Source organism: Pongo abelii, chromosome 23 (assembly GCF_028885655.2).
Source record: "Pongo abelii isolate AG06213 chromosome 23, NHGRI_mPonAbe1-v2.0_pri, whole genome shotgun sequence".
NCBI classification, from domain to species: domain Eukaryota; kingdom Metazoa; phylum Chordata; class Mammalia; order Primates; family Hominidae; genus Pongo; species Pongo abelii.
This window is the reverse complement of record NC_085929.1, coordinates 37,690,375-37,716,126: the sequence shown is the minus strand read 5'-3', so window position 1 is coordinate 37,716,126 and position 25,752 is coordinate 37,690,375. Positions and strand designations below refer to the sequence as shown.

General features: G+C 48.4%; 1 protein-coding gene across 6 annotated transcripts in view; it reads right to left on the bottom strand.

The window, feature by feature from the left end:
- Positions 1-25,752, bottom strand: part of LIMK2 (LIM domain kinase 2) — a 68,478-nt gene that overhangs the window by 5,293 nt on the left and 37,433 nt on the right. For all 6 annotated transcript variants that reach the window (XM_024239782.3, XM_024239784.3, XM_024239785.3 and 3 more), the window contains 12 exons: positions 16,368-16,503; positions 15,568-15,677; positions 14,722-14,910; positions 12,562-12,667; positions 12,010-12,206; positions 8,672-8,858; positions 7,734-7,820; positions 6,883-7,014; positions 6,588-6,644; positions 3,575-3,640; positions 2,076-2,250; positions 1,272-1,327 (listed from right to left, as the gene is read on the bottom strand). In XM_024239782.3, coding sequence (XP_024095550.1) covers positions 1,272-1,327; positions 2,076-2,250; positions 3,575-3,640; positions 6,588-6,644; positions 6,883-7,014; positions 7,734-7,820; positions 8,672-8,858; positions 12,010-12,206; positions 12,562-12,667; positions 14,722-14,910; positions 15,568-15,677; positions 16,368-16,503 — 1,498 coding nt within the window. The remainder of the gene's footprint in view (positions 1-1,271; positions 1,328-2,075; positions 2,251-3,574; positions 3,641-6,587; positions 6,645-6,882; positions 7,015-7,733; positions 7,821-8,671; positions 8,859-12,009; positions 12,207-12,561; positions 12,668-14,721; positions 14,911-15,567; positions 15,678-16,367; positions 16,504-25,752) is intronic.

The window sequence follows — 25,752 nt, the reverse complement described above, 5'->3', positions numbered from 1 at the left end:
TGCTCTGAACAGAGGTGTTCAATTAATATTAAAGAAAACAATTTTTTAAAACAAATCTTCCTTCATGGCCGGGCGTGGTAGCTCACGCCTGTAATCTCAGCACTTTGGGAGGCTGAGGTGGGTGGATCACCTGAGGTCAGGCATTTGAGACCAGCCTGGCCAAAATGGCGAAACCCTGTCTCTACTGAAAATACAAAAATTAGCCGGGCGTGGTGGCGCACACCTGTAGTCCCAGCTACTTGGGAGGCTGAGGCAGGAGGATTGCTTGAACCTGGGAGGCGGAGGCTGCAGTGAGCCAAGATCGCACCTCTGCACTCCAGCCTGGGCGACAGAGTGAAACTCCATCTCAAAAACAAAAACAAAAACAAAAACAAAACCTTCCTTCATTATCCTAACCATTCCTTGTCTCTCCTCTCCTCTACCCCTCACAACTTTGTAGGAATTACAGAAGGCTTTGAATGTGTATGTGTTTGAGTCTTTGAGATATGCTGAGATATGCTGTCACCTGACTAAACTCCTAAAGGTAGGAATCTTTCCAAGATTCCTCACTCTGTCCACGTGGTACCTGGCACAGGGCTGGCACTTCCTAGAGTGGCTACTTCTACTTGAAGGGAACTGAGAAGGGCTACATTTGGCCCAAGAGCTAGCTAGACAGCCACATGAACAGTCTCTTGCCCTTCCTTCTGGAATTCTGAGTCTCATCTGCCCCTTATTGACCATGTGCAAGCCACTGCCCTCTTCTGAGCCTCAGTTTCCTCAACTAAAAAAAAAAAAAAAACCTGGCCGGGCACGGTAGCTCACGCCTATAATTCCAGCACTTTTAGAGGCCCAGGCGGGCGGATCACCTGAGGTCCGGATTTCAAGACCAGCCTGGCCAACATGGTGAAAACCTGTCTCTACTAAAAATACAAAAATTAGCTGGGCATGGTAGTGTGTGCCGGTAGTCCCAGCTACTTGGGAGGCTGAGGCAGGAGAATCACTTGAACCCAGAAGGCGGATGTTGCAGGGAGCCCAGATTGTGCCACTGTACTCCAGCCTGGGCAACGAAGTGAAACTCCATCTAAAACAAAAAAACCCTGCCAGTCCTTCTCTTAGGACCAATGAAACACGAACGTGGCAAAGATGTGCAGATGCATTATAAACCATAAAACCCTACACCCATGTTGATTTTAGTCAAGCTAGTCATCCCTAGGAGGAGACGCCCCAGTTCCGAGGGAAGGCAGAGCTGCTAGGCCTGCTGCCTCGGGCATGGCCTTGGTGCCAGAGCTCACCTCACAGAGAACAATCCCAAAGGAGAAGATATCCACCGTCTCATCATAGCTCTTTCCTTGGGGAACACAAGAGAGCACGCTGTTAAGTTTACATCCCTTACCTGCTCTGCACTGGGTCTAGGGTCAATCTAAGCCACAGCTAAGAACCAGGGCTAGAACAGGTTCTGTAGGGACACCCCACAGGCTGTCCTGTGCAGACACCACCTGAAAATAGTCCTTCCTCAGCCCTAGGTGACCTGCCTTGGAGAGCCCTTATAACATAACACTGCCTAGGATGAAACTGCATGTTAAAGTGGAAAAGAACCAGACTAGAGTTCATCCAGGCTCTGCCATTAGCCAGCTGTATGCTCCTAGGCAATTCACTGAACTTCTCTGGGCCTCAGACTCCAAAATGGATTGTATTCAGACCATTTCTGAGGCCTCACAACCCTGATTTCAAGAATCCCAACCAGCATCTCTGGTTGGTTTGAACATTATCCACCAGAGGGCACCACACTTCAGTTCTCACCATGGAGAGAGAAGGCTAAAGCTGGGACAATAGCCTGAGCTCTTAGCGATCCCTGAGGCACAAATGCCACAGTCAGAACTCACCTTATCCCCCATGATGGGACACTGATCAGTTCCCAGCCCCCTGAGCTCAGTAGCTAAATCGTGAGGCCCCTCCTGGCAAGGGAAAAATATCCTCAGCTCTGGGTATCTGGTCCTATGCTTCACAGGCCTCCCCTGGAGTTCCCAGGGCTCTGATGCAAGGGCAACATCTGTCTTCCCTCTGTGGGTGTCCCCCTCCAGGGCTTCAGGACTCACCGTTCAGCATCTCAGGGGCCATCCAGTAGGGGTTTCCCACCACCGTGTAGCGCTTCTTGCGGTCGTTCTTGCGCAAGGTGCGTTTCTTGGTGGTGGCCTTCTCCATGGGGGGCCTTTTCCTCTCTTCCACTATGAGCCGTGACAGCCCAAAGTCTGCCACCACCACAGTCTTGTCCTGGTAGGATAAAAGACAGGTCAGAACTTCATGGGGATGTTCTCAAACCTGGCCCTGGGGAGGAGGCATAGGCAAGAGAAGCCACTGAGAAGGGGAGAAAAGGTGTATAGCAAGGGAAAATCAGAGCAGAAAGCTCTATCAAATAGACACACTCAGGCCAGGCACGGTAGCTTACGCCTGTAATCCCAGAACTTTGGGAGGCTGAGGCGGGTGAATCACCTGAGGTCAGGAGTTCAAGACCAGCCTGGCCAACATGGCGAAACCCCGTCTCTACTAAAAATACAAAAAAAAAAAAAAAAAAAAAATTAGCTGGGTGTGGTGGCACACGCCTGTAGTCCTAGCTACTTGGGAGGCTGAAGCAGAAGAATCACTAGAACCCGGGAGGTAGGGGCTGCAGTAAGCCAAGATTGCGCCACTGCACTCCAGCCTGGGAAACAGAATGAGACTCCATCTAAAAAACAAAACAAAACAAAAAAACAGACACACTTGGCATTTGTGTTTCTGAAGGTTTGGTATCTGTGCACAACAGATTCCCAGCCCACAGTGGGTTCATGGCAGAGCCACTGGAGCCCTGGAGGTGAGGCTCAGGGACTTGGAGAGTGGAACTCAGAGGTGGGACAGGGGGTTGCTTTTGTTTTTCCCTGTCCTGTCTTATTCCTAAAATGATTTCAGGCAGTGGCTAGAACCAGGATAAGACAGAAAAAGGCAAGGTGGAGGCAGTAGATGGGGAGACTTGGGGGAGACAAGCTCTTTGAATAGCTACAGGGCAGTCATGTGGGAAAGGAATGAAGATTGCGTGGTGTGGGTCTAGAGGGCAGAGCCAGGGCCAGCCGGTAGACACCCAGGAAGCCAGATAGCAAGTCAGTAAGACAAACAACATTGTAACCGCCACAGCTGAGGGGCAGTGGGAGGAATGCTGGTCTCAAACTGGTCCCTATAAATTTACTAGCTCGGTGGCCTCAGGCTGAGGCTTCAGGTGCCACCACTGTAAAATGGGGTCAGCAATGAGCTGCTTTACAAGACTATTATGGGGCAAAAGCAGGTAAAACGACAGAGTTCTACATATAGTCAACAAACTTCTGAAGTCCCTTCTAATCAAATTATTTCAAAGGTTGCTAATGAGAGAAAGTGAAATTATGTCTGTGTGTGTCTCGGAGCTCCCAGAAGACAGAGAAGGGCATTGGAAGAAGCAGGAAGGGAAAGATAGGAGCTCCTAGGCAACACCTCTGCCTTCTAGCCAGAGGGGACAAGTCAGCCTCCTTTGTGACAAGGAAGCCAGGAAGGATAGGACCCTGGAGGCCAGACCCAGAGCAGTGGGACATACCAACTTGATGAGGCAGTTGTGCGAGTTCAGATCCCGGTGGATGATGCACATAGAGTGCAAATAAGCCTGGAACAGAAGCATGAGCTGAGGCTACAGGGCCAGCAAATCAACTAGACCCTGAATCTGGAATTGGGGGCCACAGATGCTCTCCTACCAGGCCATGCCCACCCAGCTTCAGAACCCAACCTGGACAACAGGGCCAGGGCCTCCTGTGGCCACTCCCTTGTCCCAATACCAACAGGAAACCTGGACTTCCTCTGCTTCCCTGCTGCCATCTCCTGCCCATCCTTTGGTTCACCAATCACTAGCACAGTGGCTGGCCAAAGCCCTCACTGCTCTCTCCTAATGTCCCCAACTTCAGAAAACCCTGGCCCTTGCAGCACTCCCTCCACCTCTACCCATTTTACTTAGATCCAGGCTGCTCCCTCCTCCCGACTCTCCCAATCTCTGGCTTGAGCCACTTTGGATCCTTCCTGCCTACAACAGAGAAGTGACTTCTTGCTCCAGCTAGCTCTGTCTTTCAGACATTCACCTCCTCTAAGACTCCACCTTCCCCATTGTCTAAACTTTAAGCTCTCCCCCTTCCTACCAAAATGTTTGTCAACAAATTTGTTTGTTATGTCCCCTCTCCAGGCCTCCACCACTGACTCTTATCACTCTCAGGAGCAACTTCCTTTCTCCTTCCCTTCCCTTGCAAATGTAGAAGGAGCCACTCCCTGCTCTCCAGCCCCCTGCAATACTGCTTTCATCCCTTAGGCTCCTGGAGCTGCTCACACACCCAGGGAGCTCTTCCTGAATCACTATAGCTCATGACCTGCCTGCCTGCCTGCCTGCCTGAGGAAGTGCTCCTCAAAGACTGTCCACAACTTTCCTATGCTACCTGATCCTGAGACTCTTGTGTGTCTGTTTTTTTCTTCTAGCCTTTTCAGTGTCAGCCCTGCTCAAAGCCATCTCCTGTTCACAAGCTGAGACACTCCCACCAGCCACATGGATGCCTCTTCTGTCCCACAGCTCCAGCTGCACCTTCTCTGCAGATTAGGTGACTAGCAGCCTCTCCCTAAGCTCTAGTCTCATGAAGCCAGTTCCCTGCCCAGAAGATGCTGATAGGTTCTGCTAGCACAGAACAGCAGGCATCAATGTTAGCTCTTCCCAAACCAGTTCCTCAACCATCACTGCTATCCCCCATCCCCCAAACGTCTGGTAAGTGACACCTCAAGCCACTCATAACTCCTCCTCCTCCTCCTGTTCCCTCACTGCCAGCCAGTCTCTCCATTCTGACTCCACCCTGCCTCCCAGGCTCCTGTCCCCACAGCCACTACCTTAATTCAGAAATCTGAAATGTTTCATTAGCCGCCTATGCAGGTCTCCATTCCCTGGACCCTCCACATTCCACCCCAATGTACTAACCATATCAGTCTAATTTTTTTTTTTTTTTTTTTTTTTTTGAGATGAAGTCTCACTCTGTCACCAGGCTGGAATGCAGTGGTGTGATCTTGGCTCACTGCAACTTCCACCTCCCAGGTTCAAGCTATTCTCCTGCCTCGGCCTCCTGAGTAGCTGAGACTACAGGTGTGCACCGCCACGCCCAGCTAATTTTTGCATTTTTTTCTTTAGTAGAAACAGGGTTTCACCATGTTGGCCAGGCTGGTCTCAAACTCCTGACCTCAAGTGATCCACTCACCTCGGCCTCCCAAAAAAGTGCTGGGATTACAGGCATGAGCCACTGTGCCAGCCCAGACTCATTTTGGAAAAACCACAGCTCTTAAGCTTTCTTGCTTAAAAATCTTTTCCTGCCGGGCACGGTGGCTCACAACTGTAATCCCAACACTTTGGGAGGGTGAGGCAGGAGGAATGCTTGAGCCCAGGAGTTTGAGATCAGCCTGGGCAACAAAGTGAGAACCTGTCTCTACCAAAAAAAAAAAAAGAAAAAAAAGAAAAAAAAAATTCAAAAAATTAGGTGTGGTGGTACACACCTGTAGTCCAGCTACTTGGGAGGCTAAGGCAGGAGGATTGCTTGAGCCCAGGAGGTCGAAGCTGTAGTGAGCCATGATCGTGCTACTGCACTCCAGTCTGGGCAACAGAGCAATATCCTGTCTCAAAACAACAACAAAAAAACCTCCTTCCTGATTCAAGCCCCAGAAACAGGAAAAAAAAAAAACAACCACCAAAAAAAAAAAACCCAAAAAGCCAGTCAACCAAAAAACTCTTTTACATCTGTCTCCTAAATATAGTCCAGACTCCTTAGCTTAAAACACAGTGACCCTAATGTACCCCCAAACTGTTCCAGACTACTACTATTTTCATGGACCCCCATGTGAAGGGCAGTGGCTAAAGTCTCAGGCTTGGCGACCAGACTGATTAGCCCAGGATCCCAGCTCTGTCCCTTTCCAGTCCAGCTTATCTGGAAACCAAGGTTGTCATGAGGAATAAACATGTGCATGCATGTTAATCCCTCAGCCCAGTGCCTAGCATATAGAGGGCACTCAGTACTTGTCAGCTGTTATTATTTCTATGCTTGGAATCATTTGTTTCCAGGTAAAACAGATGATTTTCTCCTCTTTCCTCCCAGGTCTTTGCTCCTGTCACTTCAATCTTGGAGCCTCTCTGCCAATAAGAACTTTATCCAATTCTGATCCTTCAGGGCTCCGCTAGAACTCATTTCCCCTTCATTGATTTCCTAGGCAGTGAGGTGCTCTAGTTGGTCTAAGGGCCCTCAGCACCTGAACACCTGTGATGGCAAGCCCAGGCCATCTCAGGCTACAGTTTGCCTCTCTAGTTTGCCTTGTCCGTGCCCTATTTGCCTTTAGAGATGTGTAATTCTTTGAGAATAGGGCTGTGAGCTGAGAACAATGGGCTGGGGTCAGTTTCAGTGACACAGACAAACTCAATGAATGGCTGCTGACCCAGCCCACACAAGTTGCATAGGAAGGGGTCTCTACCTTCCAGTGAAGCCCACAATTCTCACACCTCTCTCTACTCTCGCCCTGCTGGCAGGTTTGTTGGTGGGACTCACCATTCCGGAGGCTATTCCTTTGGCAAACCTGACCTTCTGCTGCCAGGGGAACGGATCCTGCAGAATGGGGGGAATGATTGTCAGAGGCTGTTGAGCCCTGTCCCACTCGTGGTCCAGGCCCCATGGGTCAATGTGGTCTCCCAGTGAAGCCTCCCTGTGTATGCTCAGTCCCACCCAGCATGGTCCTTTGGAGGCAAAGCAGGGCCCCTCTGCCCTTTAAGCTCCTAGGGTAGTGATAGCATAGGTGTCTGACAACCCACCAAGGCTCCTGGAGACTATGGGGTGGTGTGCTCACCATACTGCGCAGAAAGTCCTTCAGTGTGCCCCCCTCAATGTACTCTGTCAGCAGGTTCAGCTTCTTATCCTTGTACAGCACACCAATGAACTTGAGCACATTGGGGTGGTCTAGGCTGCGCATCACTTTCACCTGGGGGTGGGGGACGCCAAGGAAAGCTGGTGGTTAACTTCTCACTGTCTTCCTTACCCCTTCCCTCCAAGGAATCAGCTTGACAAGTGTTACCACCTGTATCTCCTACCTCCTATCTTGTGATATGACAGGGCACTAAGATCAGGATGAGGGAAGACCACCACCATATAGATGGAGATGGCTTCATAGGCCTTACCCTTGGGATCCTGCCTTTCTAGGAACTGCATTGGGGGAACTGGGGTGGGAGTGGCCAAGTGGCTTGGAGGGCAGTACCCAGACCACAGTTGTCCCCAACTGAAGTTACTCCATGAACTTGGGAGGGGTAGTGAAAACTGTAAATGCCCAAGGAATGTGAGTGCTCAGGGAGCTCCCCTCCACGTTCCCTTAGCAGGGCGTTCAGGTGAGGATTATAACATTTGAGTTGTACTAAATTGGAGTGTTTTCATGTCCATCATCCTCATAACCTGAGAGCTCCTCCGAACCCTGTATCTTTTGTTACTGCATCCCTTGTACCCTGTTTGTGTTGCTTTTAGTAAGTGTTCATTGAACAAATAATTATGCTGTAATTTAGACGGAGTGGGATATTCCTCTAGAGCTCTTTTCTGCTCAGTCTTTAAGACAGTGATTCCAAACTGTATTTTCTCTTGAAGCCATTATTTGTAAGGTCTTCTCTCTTCCAATGGTGACACCAACCTCCCAGGCCCCCTCCATCTTCTTACCTCAGTCAGAAAAGTTTTCTGGGTCTCCTCATCACATCGAATTAACTCTTTCATGACCATCACTTTGCCCGTGGCTTTGTGTGTCACCTACAGGGAGGGTGACTGTTAATGGTGCTGAGACCAGAGGAAATTCTGGAGAACTGTTTGAGAAAATCTATGCAGCTGGCCATCCCATCCCTTGGAGGGCACACTGAGCCGGGTCAGACTGACAGAGTTCATGTGTGGAAGATGCAGCGTGGAGCAACATGGGACTCAGACAGAAGCATACCCTCTTTCCTGGAGAGCTGGGCATGCAGAGGACAGGCAAGAACCCAGAAAAGGGAAGTGGGGAAGGAGGCAGGAGGGGACGCTGCCAAGCCAAGCAGAGGCTCTGGTCATTTGGCATAGAAGTGAGTCTCTTGAGTGAACAGAAGTCTGGGGGCAGGAAGGTCAGTGCCAAAGACATGCACCAGGGAGCTGGGTGGGTCGGGGGTGAGCTCTCCAGCCCTGCTGCCCCTGCAAGCTGAGACACACGTCTTACCTGACCCCCCCTCCCAGTTCTCAGCAGAGGAGGAGGAGGAGGAGAGAAAGAGAGAGGTTAGTCCCTGAGACTGTTCACCAGGGAGGCAGGAGCCATTCCCCTGTGTGCTCCTTGTAGCATGCCCGATACTGAGGTCTGTGGGCACCTAACAAACACCCACTGACTGGAGGCAGGAGGGTCACAGGCACAGCTCAACCCAACCTGGATCTCCAGGTCCACAAGCTCACCGTAACAGCAACATTGACCTTAGGTGGCCTGGGTTGGGGTGAAGGATACCTCTCACACCAACACCCAAAGCCAGGAAGGAGGCCTGGCATCCTGCAGGGTGGGGGGAGGGGACAAGTGATGAGAAATCCCCGAAAGACAGTGACAGAGGGACTGGGGGCAGAAGAGCAAAGCAATTGTTGCCTGCGCTTACCTTGATAGCCTGCCCAAAGAAGCCCTTCCCCAGGACCTCCCCATGGATTAGGTCACAGGGCCGGAAGATCTGCTGTGAATAGCTGCTGGAACAACGAAGGGATTCTGAGCGGCTGATGTCACGGCTGAACAGCAGGGGCTCCTTTGGGGAGCTGGGGCCAGGGGACTTGGAGATACTGTTACTGCGCCTGAAGATGAGGAAAGACGGGGGTAGGGATGCGTAGTCCTCAGAGACCGGCCAAGAAACCCTGGAGGAAGGAAACTTAGGGGCACCTGTTCATTCCAATGTCTATAGTTTAGATGTTATTATTGGGGAACGGGGCTCTTACATCAGATGCATGATTTTGGAGTTGCTGACACCAGTCATTTAAGCATAGTAAAAACACATTCAAAATGGGAACTCTGCATACATCACACATAGAACAATTAACTAGATTCTACTAGCTGATAATGCTCAGTATATGACACATATGACAACACTGTAGATGGTAATTCACCATCTCCCATATCTGCTTGATTTAAGGTACTAAGTGGTTTAGAGTGATAGTTATACTAGTATCCAAAAAATGAACAAATGGGATTTTTTTTTTTGAGACAGAGTCTCGCTCTGTCAACCAGGCTGGAGTGCAGTGGTGTGATCTTGGCCCACTGCAACCTCTGTCTCCCTAGTTCACCTGAGTCTCATGCCTCTGCCTCCTGAGTAACTGGGACTACAGGCCTATGCCACCAGGCCCGGCTAGTTATCGTTATTATTATTATTTTTGAGACAGAGTCTCGCTCTGTCGCCCAGGCTGGAGTGCAATGGCACGATCTCGGCTCACTGCAACCTCTGCCTCCCAGGTTCAAGCGATTCTCCTGCCTCAGCCTCCCAAGTAGCTGGGAATATAGGTGCACGCCACCACGCCTGGCTAATTTTTTTTTTTTTTTTTGATGGAGTCTCGCTCTGTCGCCCAGGCTGGAGTGCAACGGCGGGATCTCCACTCACTGCAACCTCTGCCTCCCGGGTTCAAGAGATTCTCCTGCCTCAGCCTCCCAAGTAGCTGGGATTATAGGCGTGTGCCACCACAACCAAATAATTTTTTTATTTTTTTAGTAGAGATGGGGTTTCACCATGTTGGCCAGGTTGGTCTCGAACTCCTGATCTCGTGATCCATCTGTCTCGGCCTCCCTAAGTGCTGGGATTACAGGCGTGAGCCACCACACCCGGCCCTAATTTTTGTATTTTTAGTAGAGATGGAGTTTCACCATATTGGCCAGGCTAGTCTCAAACTCCTGACCTTGTGGTTCGCCCACCTCGGCCTCCCAAAGTGCTGGGATTATAGGCGTGAGCCACTGCACCCAGCCTAATTATTGTATTTTTAGTAGAGATAGGGTTTCACCATGTTGGCCAGGCTGGTCTCAAACTCCTGACCTCAAGTGATTTGCCTGCCTCGGCCTCCCAAAGTGCTGGGATTACAGGCGTGAGCCACCATGCCTGGCCAGCAAATGGGATTTTGGATGATATTTTGCACATCTTTGTACCTGTCCATGTTTCCTGAATTTTAAGATGATAAACATGTATGATTTTTATAGCAATAAAGTCACTATGTTTACATTTTCAAAAGCGGTCGATAACAGTCATGGTCAATGACTGTTATTTTCACTTACTGAAGAAGGAACAAGAAGGTTGAAGTCCACAGCACTGCAGGTGAACAGCCCTGCGAACTTTCTCTCTGGGGTATGCTCCTGCTTTACTTGGGCTACCCAGAGAGGACTGACGCTGGATGGCTCTTGGCTTGTCCTGACCTACAGGTTTACTTACCCTTGTTCTTTTGTTCTGCCTTCTGCTGACCATGCCCACCAGAGCACACAAGGTTAGCTGCCTGTGCTCCTTTGCATGGTGGCTCTACAGATACCTGGCCACTTCCAAATCTTCCCTTTTCCAGGCCATGGATTTCTAGCTCTTCTCTGCCCTCTGTTGCCCTGCCTCCCACTAATTTCATCATACTGACCAAGGCCAAGAGGCAGCAGGAGTGAGGGCAGCAATTTAATGGGAGGGCACTGTTTCCAACACATGCCAGCTGAGAGGGCTCTAACTTACTCAGTTTGTTTGGTGAGGAGAGTGGATAAAAAAAAAAAAAAAAAAATTTTTTTTTTTTTTTTTTTTTGGAGACAAGGTCTCACTCTGTTGCCCAAACTGTAGTACAGTGGTGTGATCAAGGCTCACAGCAGCCTTGAACTCCTGGGCTCAGGCAATCCTCCTCCTCAGCCTCTTGAGTAGCTGGGATTACAGGCATGCGCCACCATGCCCAGTTAACTTTTTTATTCTTTGTAGAGACAGGAATGTTGCCCAGGCTGCTCCTGAACTCCTGGCCTCAAGCAATCCTCCGGCCTTGGCCTCCCAAAGTGCTGGGATTACAGGTGTGAGCCACAGTGCCATGCCCATCTAATTAAAAACAATTATTATTTTTTTTTGTAGAGACAGTGTCTCACTATGTTGCTCAGGCTGGTTTCAAACTCCTGTGCTCAAGCCATCCTCCTACCTAGGACTCCCAGAGTGTTGGGATTACAGGCATGAGCCACCGTGCCTGGCCAAGAACCTGATTCTTAGTGATACTAAGAATGTGTCACGTTTACTGAACGCTGTCCCTATGGCAGCACTATACAACTTTATGTCCTTTTCCACATTTAATTCTTACATAATTGGTGAGACAGCCACCTTTATCTTACCATCTTATGTCACAGATGCAGAAACAGGCTCAGAGAGATGAAGTGATTTGTGAAGAGAGGAGCTCAGCCTGAAGCCCCAGTAGGGTATCAGTATTTCTGCCTGGGAGACAGTGCTCTTGACTTCTTTTCTGTAAGTCTCCCTACTTGGGGCTTCCACTCAAGGCAACTTCTCCTTCCCCATGGACCTGGCAGAATCTGGGATTTGTGGGTTGTTGGTCCCTCAAGTCTAAAAAAAACTTTCATTCATCTTTTGCTTTATTGTTTTCAAAGTCCTTCTACACAATTTATTCAATCCTATCTGTGCCCCTACTCCAGGCTCTGAGCTCCATGCTTTCTCCATAGGCCATGCTGCCCTTCAGGGTTTAGCATCACTGCCTCCTGTCTAGCTTAGGAGTTCAGTGGACAGAGCCTGACCCTCAGGTTTCTAAGGAAACCTGGCAGACAGCTGGTTCCGCACAGGCTCTGGCTATAAACTGTGATCCCCACAGGGGCAGCTGGGTCAGCACAATCCTCATAGTCTGTCCCTGGCCAGCTGGTTCCTTTCCTAACTCTGCAGGCTTCTGAAAGCCAGCTCAGCTTCACCTGAGAGACAGACATGGGACAGAACAGAGCCAGGGTGGGAGGTGGCACCTCAGGGAACGTCTCTTCAGTGTCCCCTCCAGATTCTCCTTGGTGTCCAGGGTGCTGAGGGCGTGGGGGTGTCCAGCATTCTGTATGTGAGGAGCGAGCCGGGCCTCCAGCCGCAGCTGGTCCAGGCGTTGGGAGACGGGGTCATGTTCAATCAACAGCTGAAGTGTCTGGCTCGTCTGGCTAATTGCATCCTCCACCTATGGCCAAGAGCAGTATAAAGCTCCCACAGGCTGCCCCATCCCAGGCCACCCATGGCCAACCCAGATGACTTAGGCACAGTGTGGCCAGTGCTCAACTTGGCTAATGGTGGCCTCTAGCTGCCAGTGGCCTCACAGTGCCCTCTGCCTGGCATCCTGTCAGCTCTTCCGTCTGTCAACCATCCCTGCTACCCTGGGAACCTGTTAAGCTGAAATAAGTCACCAGTGGTCACAGGCTCAATGCTAAGACAAAGAGATGGGCTGGGGGTAGGAAAAGGTAAAGGCTATAGCCTGATTTCCCAGAGGATCTGTTCAATGTCCCACCCTCACAAGACAGATTAGACATACACTCTACCTCCTCCACTCGAAGTGTGCGGACGGGGGTCCCATTGATCTCCAGGATGCGGTCCCCAGGGTGGATGGCATTGCGATTGTTGGGACTGATGTGCATCCGGTTGACCCTGGGTCAGACAAGAGTTGAGGCAGGGTAAAGATGTCCTAAAAACCTGCTTGACCAATTCTGCTTGTGCAGGGAAGGTTTACCAGGTCCCAGGCCACCAGTGGCCCCTAAGGGGCCCAGGATACCCACACAGAAAGGCAACACCTTTTCCAGGATGCCCCATCTCAGTGAAGGGAATTGCCACTCACCCTGTGGCCTAAGCCAGAAACTTGGACATCATCTTCCCAATCTGGAGTTCCCTCATCTCTCCTACTCCCATCTCTAAGAACTCTGCCTTCTTTCCATCATTGTAGTTATTCACATCTCTTACCTGGATCATGGTAATAGCTTCTATTTTTTTTTTAAACTTTGTTTTTAATTTTTTTTTGAGATGGCATTTTACTCTGTCATCCAGGCTGGAGTGCAGTGGCACGATCTGGGCTCACTGCAACCTCCACCTCCCAGGCTCAAGCAATTCTCATGCCTCAGTCTCCTGAGTAACTGGGATTACAGGCGCGCACCACCATGCCCAGCTAATTTTTTTGTACTTTTTGTAGAGATGGGGTTTCGCCACGTTGGCCAGGCTAATCCCAAACTCTTTTTTTTTTTTTTTGAGATGGAGTCTTGCTCTATCGCCCACGCTGGAGTGCAGTGGCGTGATCTCTGCTCACAGCAAGCTCCGCCTCCCAGGTTCGCGCCATTCTCCTGCCTCAGCCTCCCGAGTAGCTGGGACTACAGGCGTCCGCCACCACGCCTGGCTAATTTTTGTATTTTTAGTAGAGACGGGGTTTCATCGTGTTAGCCAGGATAGTCTTGATCTCCCGACCTTGTGATCCGCCTGTCTCGGCCTCCCAAAGTGCTGGGATTACAGGCGTGAGCCACCACGCCCGGCCTAATCCCAAACTCTTGACCTCAAGCAATCTTCCTACCTTGGCCTCCCAAAGTGCTGGCATTACAGGCGTGAGCCACTATGTCTGGACTTTTCTTTTAATTAAGAAAAATAGAGACGGGGTCTTGCTATGTTGGCCAGGTTGGTCTTGAACTCCTGGCCTCAAGCAATCCTCCCACCTCAGCCTCCCAAAGTGCTGAGATTACAGGCATGAACCACCATGCCTAGCCTACAACAGCTTCCTAACTGGTCTCTATACTTCTAGGCTTTCCCCTCTCCAATCCAACCTCCATACCAGTGATCCTTCTAAAACGTTAACTTGGTCACAACACCTTGCTGCTTAAACTCTCAATGGATCTGCTGGATTTTCATAATCCAGGCCCTCTATACTTAACAGCCCCTTTTCTGGCCACACTCAACCTACATCAGACATGATTAAGACTCCCACTTTTGGAGAAATGCTTCTCCCTCTGCCCTGAACACAATTCCCTCTCCTCTTCATCTAATAAGGTTGTAGAACAGACCTTAGCTCCTCCTGACTTCCCAAACTCTAGTATCTTTCACCTACTGTGCAAGCACTAGCCTAGTGTCCAACACATGGTAGATGCACAATCAATATTTACATGGTAGGCGGCCAGAGGTACAACATTACTGGTATTAGATAGACACAGACTCTTTCTCCATCTGGTCTCTGGCCTGAATCTAGGATAGGGTCTTCACTTCTTTTGGGCCATGGACCACATTTTCTCCATTCATTCTCTAAACTGACAAAATAATAATCAATCAACTCCTACTATATTGCCAGGTACTGTTCCAAGCCCTGGGCATGCAGCACTGAATAAGACAGCAAGTTCCTTCTGGAATTTACATTCTAGTGGAGGGGATAGAAGACAAACAACTAATACACATAATCAAGCCAGATGATTTCAAAGAGCAAACATGATCTGAAACCTGACACCTGAAAGGTGAGTGATTCTCGCCTTAAGTAGCTGGTAGGAAGTAGCCTGGGCAGAGAGAACAGTAAGTGCCAAGGCCCAGGTGTGGTTACAGCATAGTGGGGTCCAGGAGAAAGATATGAGATGAGAATAAAGGGAGTTCTGCATGAGACTTTGGAGGTCTAAGCCCTCTGAGGCCCATTTACAGACTCTGCTCAAGAACCCCTGCTGAAGGGTTCTCAAAATACTTACTCTTTCACTTGCACAGTGGTGGCGTAGTTGGAGCAGGCACTCTCCACGGACACGGAGAAGCCCCGCCTGCCTTCACTGGTGGCCGGCATGGAGATGAGCATGACAGAGTAGGGCAGCTGCTCCTGAACAGACTCTGTGGAGAGTCTCTCAAACATGGGTGCCAGCACCACCTCATTGTGGCACTTCCCACTGGGGAGAGGGCACAGGGGGGAGTAAGATGCTAGAGTCCCACGCAGAAGCCCCCCAGCAACCACTGCACCATGTGGCTTTAAGCAACAGTACCCATAGTCTCACTACCACCCTCTTTGTCATGATTCTAGCTGGCTGCTCAGAATGAGGAGCCTGGGTTCTCAGGGTGGGCTGGGACTGGGGGTGCTGAGCTAGATCTGCAGCAAGTGGTATATTTGGAAAAACACTGGCCTGGGTTGAGGTGAGATGGTCTGGGTTCTCTTCACTCTGCCTTTGACTCACAATGAGAACCTTGCCCTTGTACTATTCTATTCCATGGGCCCCAGGCTGACTTCTTTTATCAACCAAGGTGGTTGGACAGGGTGAGCTCTAAGGGGTCTTTGACTTTAATGTTCTGGGATCGTCCTTGAAGAGTGCCTCCCACTGGGAGGATTGCAGGGCAGAGTGAAAACATTTTCAAGGTAGGTAAGGAAAAAGGGTAGAGACATGTGTAAATCATTCTGCTTACAAGTTAAAGAGCTGGTTAAGAGCACTGCTGTGATAAGAATCCAATGCTCTGACTACCCTAACACTCTTTCTGCCCAATTCACCCTGCCACCGTCCCGCCCGCCGGCCACTCTTATATGGGAGAGGATAGACAAAGGACCACTATCTTACCAGTAGAGGGTGGCATGCTGCACCAGTGCATATGCATCCCCATCCTCAATGATCACCTTGCAGCTCATACAGGCAAAGCACTCTGGGTGGTACTTGAACTCCCCAGCCACCTGTGAGCAGGTGGGGAGAAGTGTGTACAAAAGGGAGGAAGGAAGTGAGTTATCACTGTTGCTGGAGTGAGGACAGGGGTGGGTGAATGACTTCCAATTAAGGCCCCAGTCAAAATCCACTCTTTCACTCTCTGCCCTAGAGCTTCCAAAGGAAGTGTCAGATTGGTACCTCCTGTCATTTCTGAGACTGCACAAAACTGTTTTGGTCTCAGTTATGAGAACAAGTCCCCAGAAGTAATCATCCCCACTAAAAAAGATCACAGTTCTTCCAATACAGGGTTGGCAAGTCTGTCACTATGCTTAAAGTCCTTTGTCCAGAGCAGGTATAGGAGGTAGCACCTCTCTCTGCTAGCCTATTCCAGAGTCTCCTTTTCTGATTCCCTGAAGACAACCTAGGTATATCCTCCTCTCAGCCTGTAACACTCTCCTTGGAGGTCCTTATCCAACTATATTGTGTCTCCTCTCTGCCTGCCTCTCCTCCCACTCCCAATGTTAAACTATTAAGTCTTTGAGGGAAGGATCTTACCTTTCACTTAGTAGGTGCTCAATTGATACCTGCTAGTTGAATGAATGAATAAATAAAGGGAGATGCCCTGGCTGATGGAAAGACTAAAAGATTAACAGGGAACTGGAAGCACTGTCAATGGACTCTGAAGACCAAGAGGGGCAGATATGAAGGGATTCACTCACCATAAAAGGCCCTGTCATCAGCAGGGAGCACCCATGACAGAACTCTCCAAACTTCCCCCAGTAGTCCTTGGGGCAGTAGAGCTTCCCATCCTTCTCATAGTACCAGTTGGTGAGGGAATCCTGGCATTCCGAACACCTGAAAGGCAAGACAAGAACTAAAATTCTCCTGGATCCCTGGAACCAGGCCACATAGGCTGTCCCTGGCTCCTAGGTATGACAACAAAATGGACAGTCCTCTTTGATCCAAAGCCAAGATGGGGCAAAGTTACAGCCTTGTGCTATCTCCCCAAGGGAAGCTGGTTCAGAGTGAACAAGGCCCCAGAAACCAGCTCTGTGTTGTCTGCCTCAGTGGACAGACTAGTGTTTCATAACCTCTTTGGGTCTTGGGGCCCTCTGAGAATTTGATAAAAGCCAAGAAGCCTCCCCTAGAAAAATGTACATATAAAGATGATGTGTATATAATTTAGTTGGGGGGCGGGGTGTACATATAAAGGATTCTCTGAAACCTATTTATGGCACCAGTTAAGGATCTCTGGTCTTGACAGATACTTCAATGAACAAAAGCAGTTTAATCATCTCCACTCTTCAAAACTGACCCATCACTAACATCGTTACCAATGTAATGTTCTTGCCAAAAATATGTTAAGTATAAAAAAACTAATCAGGCAAATCTAGAATGTGGGTTATTCTGTAAGATAACTGGTCTTGACTCTTCTAAAAAGTCATGGGGAGAAGAAAAGGCACAGATTTTAAAAAGCCTAGAGACACAGCAACCAAATACAATGCCTCAACCTTGGATTCAAATTTAGATTAAAAAAGGAAACAGCCATGAACATTTTTTGGAACAACTGAGGAAATGTGGATTTGGACTACAATATTATATTGTAAAATTACCGTGCATTTTCTTAGATGTGATGATATTTGACTTATTATATAGGAGAATTCTTAGCAGAAACATATTGAACTATTTAAGGGTAAAATCAAGATGCCTTTAAGTTACTCTGAAATAGTTCAGCAAAAATAAATAAATAAAAGTATACAGATAGAGGGAGAGAGAGATATACAAAGTGGCATAACATTAACAAATCATGAATCTTTGTGAAAGGTAGGTAGGTGTTCTTTGAACTACATTTTCAACTTTTCTATATATTTGAAATTTTTTTCAAAATAAAATATTGGGGAAGAAACCCAGCATTCTATTAGCACTGTGTAAGATGTACATGTTAGATCCATAGCTCGCTGGGCGGGATGGCTGATGCCTGTAATCCCAGCACTTTGGGAGGCTGAGGTGGGAGGATCACTTGAGCCCAGGAGTTCGAGACCAGCCTGGGCAACATAGTAAGACCCTGTCTCTTAAAAAAAAAAAAAAAAAATCTATAGCTCCCTTCTCCCCTAATCACCTGGCTATGAAGCTCCACCTCTCAAAAGTCTGGTGTGTTCTCAGGACTTACCTGCACAGACAACCTCCTCCTCCCTTCTGAGCTTCCCAACACACACAGCTAAGAGCTCCCTGGCCTGCTGAGCCCATGCCATCTCTTTCCTTCTAGTTCCTTCTTTTCCCTATTCTTGTTGTCAAGGCCTTGCACCTTCCACAGTGGCCACATCCTTGCTTCCAAGAGGTTTGAACATTGCTTGGTTTGAATCTTGATCCTGCCACTTACTAGTTACATCATCTTGGGCAAGATATTTTACTTCTCTACCCTAGTTTCCTCATCTATAAAATGAACTGCTGTGAAAATTAATGGAAATAATATGTATTAAAAATATAGAGAGCAGCTGGGCACAGTGGCTCATGCTTATAATCTCAGCACTTTGGGAGGCCAAGGCGAGTGGATCACTTGAAGTCAGGAGTTTGAGACCAGCCTGGCCAACATGGTGAAACCTGGTCTACTAAAAATACAAAAAATTAGCCAGGTGTGGTGGCACGCACCTATAATCCCAGCTACTCGGGAGGCTGAGGCAGGAGAATCGCTGGAACCCAGGAGGTGGAGGTTGCAGTGAGCCGAGATCGCGCCACTGCACTCTAGCCTAGGTGACAGAGTCAGACTCTGTCTCAAAAAAAATTATAGATAGATAGATAGATAGAGATAGCTTATATAAAAGTCCTACTATAGGCAGGGCGCAGTGGCTCACACCTGTAATCCCAGCACTTTGGGAGGCTGAGGCGGGCAGATCACAAGGTTAGGAGTTCGAGACCAGCCTGGCCAACATAGTGAAACCCTGTCTCTACTAAAAATACAAAAATTAGCCGGGTGTGGTGGCGTGCACCTGTAGTCCCAGCTACTCAGGAGGCTGAGGCAGGAGAATTGCTTGAACCTGGGAGGCGGAGGTTGTGGTGAGCCAAAATTGCACCACTGCACTCCAGCCTGGACAACAGAGCAAGATCTGTCTCAAAAAAAAAAAAAAAAAAAGACCCAATATAGTAGAAACTCAGTATGTGTTAACTTTTATTAAAGATGATGACAATGTAATGGCAGCTCACTTTATCAGCCACTTACTGTCACTAGCTGGACAACTTCTCTTAGTAGCTTTCTCTCATTGAAAATAACTAATAGCATCCTATTACTACAAAGAGCCAATGTGAAGAGGAAATAAGCTAATGTATGAGAGAAAGCCTTTTGCCAGGCAAGTGCATTATTATAACTTGCTAAGCACTGCAGATATAAAAGATAAATAGACAGGGCACCCTACTTCACCTTTCATGAGCTTATGAAGAGTTGAGGAAGAGAAAGTCTAAATAAAACTCAACAATGCAAGGTGAGAGGCCACAGTGAGTTCTACTACTTCTGAGCACTGCGGGAGGTAGAGAAGAGGGGCAGGAATGAGTTGAAGCAGCTGAGCTAGGGAAGTCTAGAGAAGCAAGTCCCTGAGAATCCCTTTATCTTTCTGGATGCCCAATTCCCCCTGGGTGCTCAACAAACACTGATGGCTATTTTTACCCTACAGCTTTTCCTACTTGTCTTATGCAAGGGGAACTTCAGGGTCTTAAGGGCTGAGTATGGCATGAAGAGTATGGCTGTGAAGTGTCTCAAAACTGTGCAGTGAGGATGGAAGCAGAGGGGAAGACTGTTCTTGGTATGTGGCTCACACTCCTCTCAATGTAAGATACATGTGGGATGAGCTCTAAATGAGGAGGAGAGAGATATGGGTTCAAGTTCTTGAGTGCTAACATTGCCTTGGACAAGCCCCTTTCCCTCTCTGGGTTGTTTCCCCACCTGTGAAACAAGAGCACAAACAATACCCTGGGTCCCCTTAACTCTGTGCATATCTGTGTTTTTCCCTAGATGATCTCAGGTTCTAATCTTAGCACCACCATTTACCACCTAAGTGATCTTGGGCTAGCCCCTTCACTTCTCATTTGTGAAATGGCAACGTCATCACCTACTTTCAAGGTAGCAGTGAGGATTTTTTCTTTTTTTTTTTTTTGAGATGGAATTTTGCTCTTATCGCCCAGGCTGGAGTGCAGTGGCACAATCTCGGCTCACTGCAACCTCTGCTTCCCGAGTTCAAGTGATTTTCCCACCTCAGCCTCCTGAGTAGCTGGGATTACTGGCGCATGCCACCACACCTGGCTAATTTTTCTATTTTTAGTAGAGACGGGGTTTCCCCATGTTGGTGAGGCTGGTCTCGAACTCCCGACCTCAAGTGATCTGCCCGCCTTGGCCTCCTGAAGTGCTGCGATTACAGGCGGAGCCACTGTGCCTGACCTGCAGTGAGGATTAAATGTGGTTCTGAAGAACTATGGGGTGCCCAACAGAGGGCTGGCAGTAGGAGCAGGGGCTTCCTTATTGCCTCCCGCCTTCTGACTTAGAAGTTCCTGGGCAACCATCTTTCTTCTTCACTAGACTGTTAGCTCCCTGAGGACAAAAACAGCATCCCACTTACTCTTGGTAGACTCAGCACCAAGCAAAGGACCTGGAAGAGCAAAGCCTTAACAAATATTGCCAAACTGAAAATGGTAGGAGTGGCAAGAACCAGTAGCCCAGGTAGGGGAGCACAAGGGATCCATGGCTCCTGTTCACCAGGTCCTTCTTTTCTTCAGTGTGCAGACTTATTTGCACCCAAATGCAGGCCTGGGCTCTGTTACGCCCTTGCAATGGTATGTGCGCCGCAGGGCATGGGAGCAACAGAACACACCCTCCTTTCCATTGCCAATATCCTGCTTTTGTTTGCTGCAAGTAGGTCTGGCCAGGCCAGGAGAGGGAGCAGGGAGACAAACAAGTGCAGGCATGCAGGAGACAGCCAGGCCAGCCTGCTGGGAAGAACACCTGGCTGGAGAGCAACATCACCAGTCCACATATCTGTGTCAAGGAATGCCTTTAAAGGGCACAGCCAGCTATGTGGCCAAAGTCACTGCCACACATGTCTCTGAAGAACTGGAAGGTGAACAGCTGACAGGAGGGCTGGGTATGGGTCCCTAAGCTATGTTTTGCCACAGAACACAACTGCATTCTCAGACCACTTAAGAAGTTGCCATGGTAGATTTCAGAGTTCTAGCTTAGCTATCGATTAACAGCTACTATTTATTGAATGCCAACCATAATCCAGGTCCTATATGAGGTACCTTATTTATATTATCTCTAATCCTGACAACCCTACAAGGTAGCAGGATTATCCCTCTTTTATAGAAGACTGAAAAGCAGAGTTAAAGTCAAATCATTCTGCAAAGGTGCCCAATACATAATTGATGGAGCTGGAATGTGAAGCTATGTGTGCTTGGCTACAAAGCCACATCCGCTGTACTATGTCACTGGAGTGAGACAGCACATCTCAACAGCTGAGCCTCAGGATTCTCACCTGTGAAAATAAGGAAGCTGGAGCCCTGACAGCTCAAGACCCTTTGAGTGTTAACACTTCGTGATGCTTCTCCTTTAGCCCAAGTACTGAATGTTAAATAGCACAATTCTCCTCCTTCATATACTTCACAGTGTTCAATTCCCCAGCAGTCTCTGTTCTTTTAAACAAAGAACCCAGAACACACTTTGGAACTGTAAGGTGCTACTCGAACATGTCTCACCTCAGATTCTTAGAGGCCATGGACACCATATGTTCTTCCCAAAGCCAAGGCTGTTTTTCTACCTCTCAATTTTTGAAAGTTTCAAGTGAAAGTCAAAATCTGCCCTGGATGTAGGTAGAAGAGTACCCAGCTGGGAGGTGGTAAAGCTGAGGTCTGAACCAGTCATCCCACTGTCCTGAGGAGCCAGAGTGAATTGAGCTGAAATCCTCAGGTCAGGGGAGATCACCTAGAAGCCTACATATGCTGAGGCTACGCCTAAGGACAACCTCCAAAACTCATCTTCCAAAACATTACTGAGGGGTTCCGAGGGCTTGGGCAGATACAAAGTGCATGGAACCCTGAAGGTCAGTTCAGTGGGTCAACCCAGATCCACACAGAGACCTTTTGAGTCAGCAGAGAACATATGAGTTTTTTAAAAAAGATAATCCGTTGAGATTTTCTCTTTCAAGACCTGGATCCATATTCCTTCTCTGCCATTTACCATCTGTGTCACCCAAGGCCAGTTACTTCATGACTCTGAGCCTCAGTTTCCTCACTTGTACATTGCTGATAATATCTTATGGGGTTATGAGAATTAAATTATGTACAGATGTCTTGCATGATGCCTGGCTCACAGAAGGTAGCCAGTAAGTGTTCATTTCTTTCCCTCCCCAATTTGAGAACACCAAGGGCAAATGCAGACAGACCCCTTTTTCTCCTATGCCTAGCAATATGGACCTGCTTCTCAGCCCAGAATGAAACAGATTTCTGTAAGTAAAGAAGAAAGGTCCTAAAATGAATTATTTATCTATCCAAATAGAAATCAACTTTTTTTTTTTTTTTTTAAGAGACAGAGTCTTACTCTGTCACCCAGGCTGGAGTGCAGTGGCACAATCATTGCTCACTGTAGTCTGACCTCCCAGGCTCAAGAGATCCTACTGCCTCAGCCTCCCGAATAGCTGGGACTACAGGTGCACACCACCATGCCTGGCTAATTTTTTATTTTTTGTAGAGACAGGGTCTCCCTATGTTGCCCAGGCTGGTCTTAAACTCCTGGACTCAAGTGATCCTCCAGCCTTGGCCTCCCAAAGTGCTGGGATTACAGGAAGGAGCCACCACGCCCAGCTGAAATCAATTGATTCTAATAGATTCCTAATAATTAGGAAACAGTTACTGTGCATCTAGGATGTGTAAGAACAAGCAGGCAAGGTGCTGTGCTGAGAGAAGCCAAGTGAGATAAGATAGAGGCCCAGCCCTCACTTACATCCAAATTCTTCAGACAAAAATGTTTACAGGTAAAATTCTCAACCTTATGGGGTAAGAGAACCAGTCATTATTGCAGTGGATTTACACATGTTAAAGCATAAGCCCTCCCATGTCCTGAGGAAGGCCTGGCTGGATGGTCATCCCTTAACCTCCCAGTGAACAGCCAGTTGTAGAGAAGCTTCTTTCAGCCCCTAGCCTCTGAATTGACTGGGCTGAAGGAGAGAATGGGAAGCTCCCTCCACCATAGCCTGAGGGCACCTAAAGAGCACCACAACTGGGGATGCAAACTTTTCCCCAGGGCCCAGAAGGGCAGATATGACAGGGGCCTAGAGAAACTCTGTTCCATAGGAGCTCAGTCAAAAATCCCTTTATTACTCCTCCTTCCTGCAGATCCTATAGACTGAAACAGTCTACCAATTAAGCTGTAATTATTATGGAATATGTTATTATTGTTTTAAAAAATTAACCAAACACATAATGAAGCCTACGAACAGCAAGAAATAAGTGTTGCTAGAGTGCACTGATTCAGTTCCAACCAAAAACCAGGAAGACTGTAGTTTCAAGTAATTTGTGTAGTTGTACTGCAGTTAAAGACAGGGCCTCCATTATCTGGCAAATAATGGAAAACAGCTTGTGTGCCTCTGAGGAGCCACATAAGTTGCAGAGCTGGGAACCATTCACCTGATCCAAGTCCTTCATTTTTCAGATAAGGAAAAAAAGAGTCCCAGAGGACCTAAGGCACCTGCCAAAGGTTACTGTGAAGCTGGGCAGAGTTATGCATAATTTTTTCCCTTTAAACATGGATTGCTTTGGAACACAAAGGTTCATTTGTTTTCTTCAAGAGATAACGTGTAAACCCAAGCTCATTAAATCAGTATTGGACATTAAGTGAAATTCTATAAAAAGAAAAATGCTTTAAAGATGTCCGACAAAAGCCACTCCCTAATTTACCTCTTTTGTAAATTCCAATTTGAGGTATTTTCTTACTTGGAAGCACAGTGGTAATTGCAGCTCACTCCTCACGCTAGTGTGGTAGGAAAGACCGTGCATTCTCTGCTGAGTATGTACGGCCTGTCAGGCAGGGGTGTATGGGACAAAGAAGTTGTATTCTTCATTCCCTTGCTCCCTCTTCCTCCCTCACATGTCACGCCTGATCATGTCCCCATGGAATCTGATTGCGTCACTTTCCTTGCAACCACAGCCCCAGAACTCCTATAGACTTTGTACTCCCCCAGAGGCCTAGGGTCAAGAACTTAATTTGTTTCACAGAATCCAGCAAGGACCCTGTTCAGGAGCCCAAGAAGTCTAGCTTCTACTTTCTGCCAAGGATGAAACTGAGGCCCAAAGAGGAGCCCTTAAGGATAGCCTATAATAAAAGAGGGAGGGGCTAATGGCAGAAACAGCTTTCTGACCAGGTAGTGATGTGGTAACGGATACCTGGGAGAGCAGAGGGTATGGGTGGTCCCTCCCTGGGGGGAAAGAGCCCTGTGTGGCAGCTATCTCTTCAGAAGTGACTTCAGGAATGTGGCCTCTTATTTGGGGGAGGGAAGAGTGTCTACAGAAAGTCAGTCAGTACCCCCCAGACTCTAGCTGGGCAAACGGAGCTTGGGGGTGGCAGCAAGAAGACCAGGTTCTCCAGAAAGCCTGGGACAGAACAAGACAAACGGCAGGTGGACTTGGGTGGCATTAGTGGTCTGGCCCTTAAAGGTTCAGGTTGAGAGTTCACTATCTGCTCTAGCTCCTCCTCTTCCTGAGAAGTTGTGTCCTCCCTGGCTTCCCTGCCTCTCCAAGGGTAAAAGGGGTATGGTTCCCGGCTCCTAAAGGAACAACCCTTCCCCTAAGCTGCCTTCCCAGGATTAAGAGAAATTAATGAGGACCTGAAATGTGGCTACTTCAACACTTGGCATCTTAATTCCACATGGTAAAAGCTTTCTCCTAAACTCAAGATAAATTTCCATTGGCTCTTTAGAAAACAATCTCAGCCATACCTTCAACAACAAGTCAGGCAAACTATCCCTTTTTTTACGCTCTGCTAGGAGAGGAAAACAAACCTGAGAATTTCCTCTCCACTAGAAGAAAACAAACCTGCAGCCCCCTGAAGGATGAGAGAAAGTCAGGAAGACAGAAAAAGCTGCCCAGTGAGGCTCCATCTGTTAACTTTGTTGAAACTGGTTGCCTCATCTGTAAAATGGGGATATATAATCTCTTTAGGCTGTTGAGAGATTAAAGGATAAAGTGTCTAGCAGGGCGCTTGGTAGAGTCAGCATTGAGGACCAGTTCCCTTCCCCCTTCCCCCAGTCCAGACACTTCCCAGCACTCTACCAGGGTCCAGCCATTCCACAAAACCACATGGTACACTGCTTTTCTGCCCAGGGCCTGGCCACCTGACTAGTATCCCGGCAGCAAGATCTGGGCACTGGACCTAGCTTAGAGAAGCCAGAAGGGAAAAGTCGACCAGGACCACTGGTGAGGGGGAGGCAGCCTTTTTGGAACAACAGGCTGCTCCCAAAGAATGAAAACAAACCCCACCCTAGCCTGGAATGGCTCCATTCAGAAGGGACCCAGAGGGCCAGAAACCCCCTGGGGAGTTTCTATGGGAGGTGGAGTGGGGCAATGAGCAAAGAAAGCCAGGTTAGAGGTAGAGTTTCCACATCTCCCTCTGAGAAGCCCCACAGAGAGAGGCTCATGGAGGTACTTAGGCCTAGGGACTGAGAAGGTGTGGGGGCTGGCCCAGCAGCTCAGGAACACTCTAAAGCCCACGGCTCCAGTCTTAGAAGCACTCGCCCAGGTCTTTCCCCAGCAACTACATTCACCTGGGAGCTCAGAAGCCCTTCAAGGCCAGAGGTAAATGTGCCTGCCATTAAGAGAACAAACGTTTATAAGGTGCCTACTGTGTACCAGGCTACCCACACCCAGGACTTGCCAGTTTCCACGGTTTGGTAAAACCTGCCCATCCTGCTTGTTGGGACAAATTCCTGGGCAGGCAGCATGGCCCGCAGGTAAGACATGTGAGAGCTAGAAACAGCACTCTATTTGTGCTATTCCGCCCGGAAGCAGTAACACCTAGAATGGACAGGTCAGTGGCATCTTTTGGAGGCTCATTCAGGTTTGTCTGGGATGGAA